The sequence below is a fragment of the Myotis brandtii genome, unplaced genomic scaffold (assembly GCF_000412655.1).
Source record: "Myotis brandtii unplaced genomic scaffold, ASM41265v1 scaffold1763, whole genome shotgun sequence".
NCBI lineage: Eukaryota > Metazoa > Chordata > Mammalia > Chiroptera > Vespertilionidae > Myotis > Myotis brandtii.
The window spans coordinates 200,118-202,724 of NW_005356530.1; the positions used below are offsets into that span (position 1 = coordinate 200,118).

Consider the following 2,607-nt stretch of genomic DNA (forward strand, 5'->3'; position numbering starts at 1 on the left):
GGGTGCCCCCGGAGGAACGTGGGGAGCCTGGGGGTCCAGGCAGGGGAGTGGAGCGGGCACTGGGGGGTGGGGGCTGCTCCCCGGCACCCCCACCCCTGGGGCCTCGAGAAGGCAGCGTCTGCGTTTTGGAAGTCGGGGAGCCTCCTCCCCGAGCCTCATCTCCAGCCCCAGGCTCCGGTGAGAAGGAAAAGACCGGACTCTGCGAAGGAGAGGAAGAGGGTGAGGCCGGACTACAACTCCCAGTAGACTCTAGGTGCCCCATTCACACAGACTCAGGCAGGAGGGCCCGATGCATGCTGGACCTTGTAGTCCTATTATCCGCCCCCCCCCCCCCGAAGTAAGGATTTTTCCTATCATGTTCACAGCTGCAAAACCAGCAGTGACTGGTGCACAGTAGGCGCTCAATTAGCTTCTGTTAAATGAGTAAAGGAACCCTTCTGGGACACTGAAAAAACCCAACTCTATGAAGGTGCAAGTGGCCAATGAATGTACTAAAATACTAATGAGAAAAAAATAAAATAAAATACTAATGAGGTCTTGGGTCTTTAGCCCTTTGGGGACAAGGAGGCAACAGATGTCTCTAGACTTGATGCGATTGTAGTTTCTGCTGCTTGATCTTTGCTCCACCGGGTCTTCACCCCCTTACCCCCCCTCCCTTCACTGGGGTCTGGCCTTACCCGCGGACTGCTCAGAGGACTGGAGGACAGGCCGGTGGAGGCTCCACTGACGCTACGGGATCTGTTTCCAGGATAAATTGTTAAAAATCAGGAGGGAACGGTTTCAAAAGGCTCAGCGGTTCTCTCCCTTCCACACTCCTTCAAGATAAGGAACCGAGGCCCAGAGAGGGCAGGTGACTCGGCCCAATCACACAGCACCTTGGAGGTGGCGCTGGGGTTAAAACCTTGACCTCTCTTCCCACCCAGGACTGGGGGTCCCACTGCAGGGGCAGGGTTCCCACCTCTGACTGTGCTGGGCCATCTCCAGGGCCCGCCGGGTGGGCACCGGGGAGCCGCCGCCGCCCGCATCCGTGATGCTCAGGACTTCCATGGACTTCCGCTCTGGTCGCCGCTTCCCGTGCCGGCTCAGCATGGGGGAGTCCACTCGCTTCCGAGGGGGGTCTGGGGGAGATCGAAAGACTGATTTGTGCCCTAAATAGTTTGGTTCAGTGGATAGAACATCGGCCTGCGGACTGAAGGGTCCCCGGGTTCAATTCCGGTCAAAGGCACAGGCCAGAGTAGCGGGCTCAATCCCCAGTAGGGGGCGTGCAGGAGGCAGCCAATCAATGATTCTCTCATCATTGATGTTTCTCTCTGAAATCAATAAAATATATTATTTAAAAAAAAAGAATCTCTAGGGTCAGGCTCAGGAGCTTGCATTTAAAAAAAAATAAAAAGACTGATTTGTCCAAACGGGAAACTGAGGACCGAGTAGAGAGAGGTTTTGACAGCTCAGGTCCTGCAGCCCCGCCCCACCTCGGGAATCTGGGGCCCGGAGTCCCAGCCCTGCCTTCTCACCAACATCATTGCGGGGAGGCAGGTCCTGGTCCTCACAGCTGGGGTACCGCTCCTTCCGATCCAAAAGCAGATAATAGATCATCTTTTCTTGGTTCTCCCTGTGGGGGGGCAGGAGATGATTGGGGTCAGAGGTCAGGTCCCAGAAGTGGTCTCAGCCGCCCACTGCAGCTGTGGCTCTCTGGGGGCTCGGTCCACCCAGCATCTCTATATACAGTTCCATTTTCCTAGGTATCAACATGGTGGGTTCCTTTGTCTTGGTGTACAGCTCAGTCTCACTTTCCTCAAAAATAATAATATTACCTAACATTTGAACATGTACTCTCGGTAAGTACTATGGGAGGCACCCTCTAAATCTGTCTCAACAGCCCTAGCTGTTTTGGTTCAGTGGATAGAGTGTCAGATTGTGGACTGAAGGGTCCTGGGTTCGATTTCGGTCAAGGGCATGTGCCTCGGTTGCAGGCTCAATCCCTGGCCCTGGTCAGCCAGTGCAGGAGGCAACCAATCATTGTGTTTCTCTTACATTGATGTTTCTCTCTGTCTCTCCCCCTCCCTTCCACTCTCTCTAAAAAATAAATAGAAAAATGCCCTCGGGTGAGGATCAAAAAGTAATGATAAAATAAAATTAGGGCATTAAATAAAATAATAAATCTGGCCCTGGCTGCTTTGGCTCAGTGGATAGAGCGTCGGTCTGTGGACTCAAGGGTAGCAGGTTCGATTCCGGCCAAGGGCACGTACCTTGGTTTCGGGCACATACCCAGTAGGGAGTGTGCAGGAGGCAGCTGATCGATGTTTCTCTCTCATCGATGTTTCTAACTCTCTATCCCTCTCCCTTCCTCTCTGTAAAAAAAAAAAAAAAAATCAAAAAAATATATTTTTAAAAAAAATAATAAATCTGGCCCTGGCTGGTTTGACTCAGTGGATAGAGCGTCGGCCTGCAACCAGGTTCGCTTCTGGTCAAGGGCACATGTGTGGGCTCAATCCCCAGTTGGGGCGTGCAGGAGGCAGCCAATCCATGATTCTCTCTCATCATTGATATTTCTATCTCTCTCTCCCTCTCCCTTCCTCTCTGAAGTCAATAAAAATATATTTTAAA

The 2,607-nt window shown here is 52.4% G+C and overlaps 1 protein-coding gene across 1 annotated transcript in view; it reads right to left on the reverse strand.

The window, feature by feature from the left end:
• The window catches only part of BRSK1 (BR serine/threonine kinase 1), a 16,296-nt gene that overhangs the window by 4,328 nt on the left and 9,361 nt on the right, over positions 1-2,607 (reverse strand). Inside the window, exons 10-14 of the mRNA XM_014537331.1 lie at positions 1,820-1,845; positions 1,515-1,664; positions 959-1,118; positions 678-738; positions 3-199 (exon numbers count right to left, since the gene is read on the reverse strand). Of these exons, the coding sequence (XP_014392817.1) occupies positions 3-199; positions 678-738; positions 959-1,118; positions 1,515-1,664; positions 1,820-1,845 (594 nt within the window). The remainder of the gene's footprint in view (positions 1-2; positions 200-677; positions 739-958; positions 1,119-1,514; positions 1,665-1,819; positions 1,846-2,607) is intronic.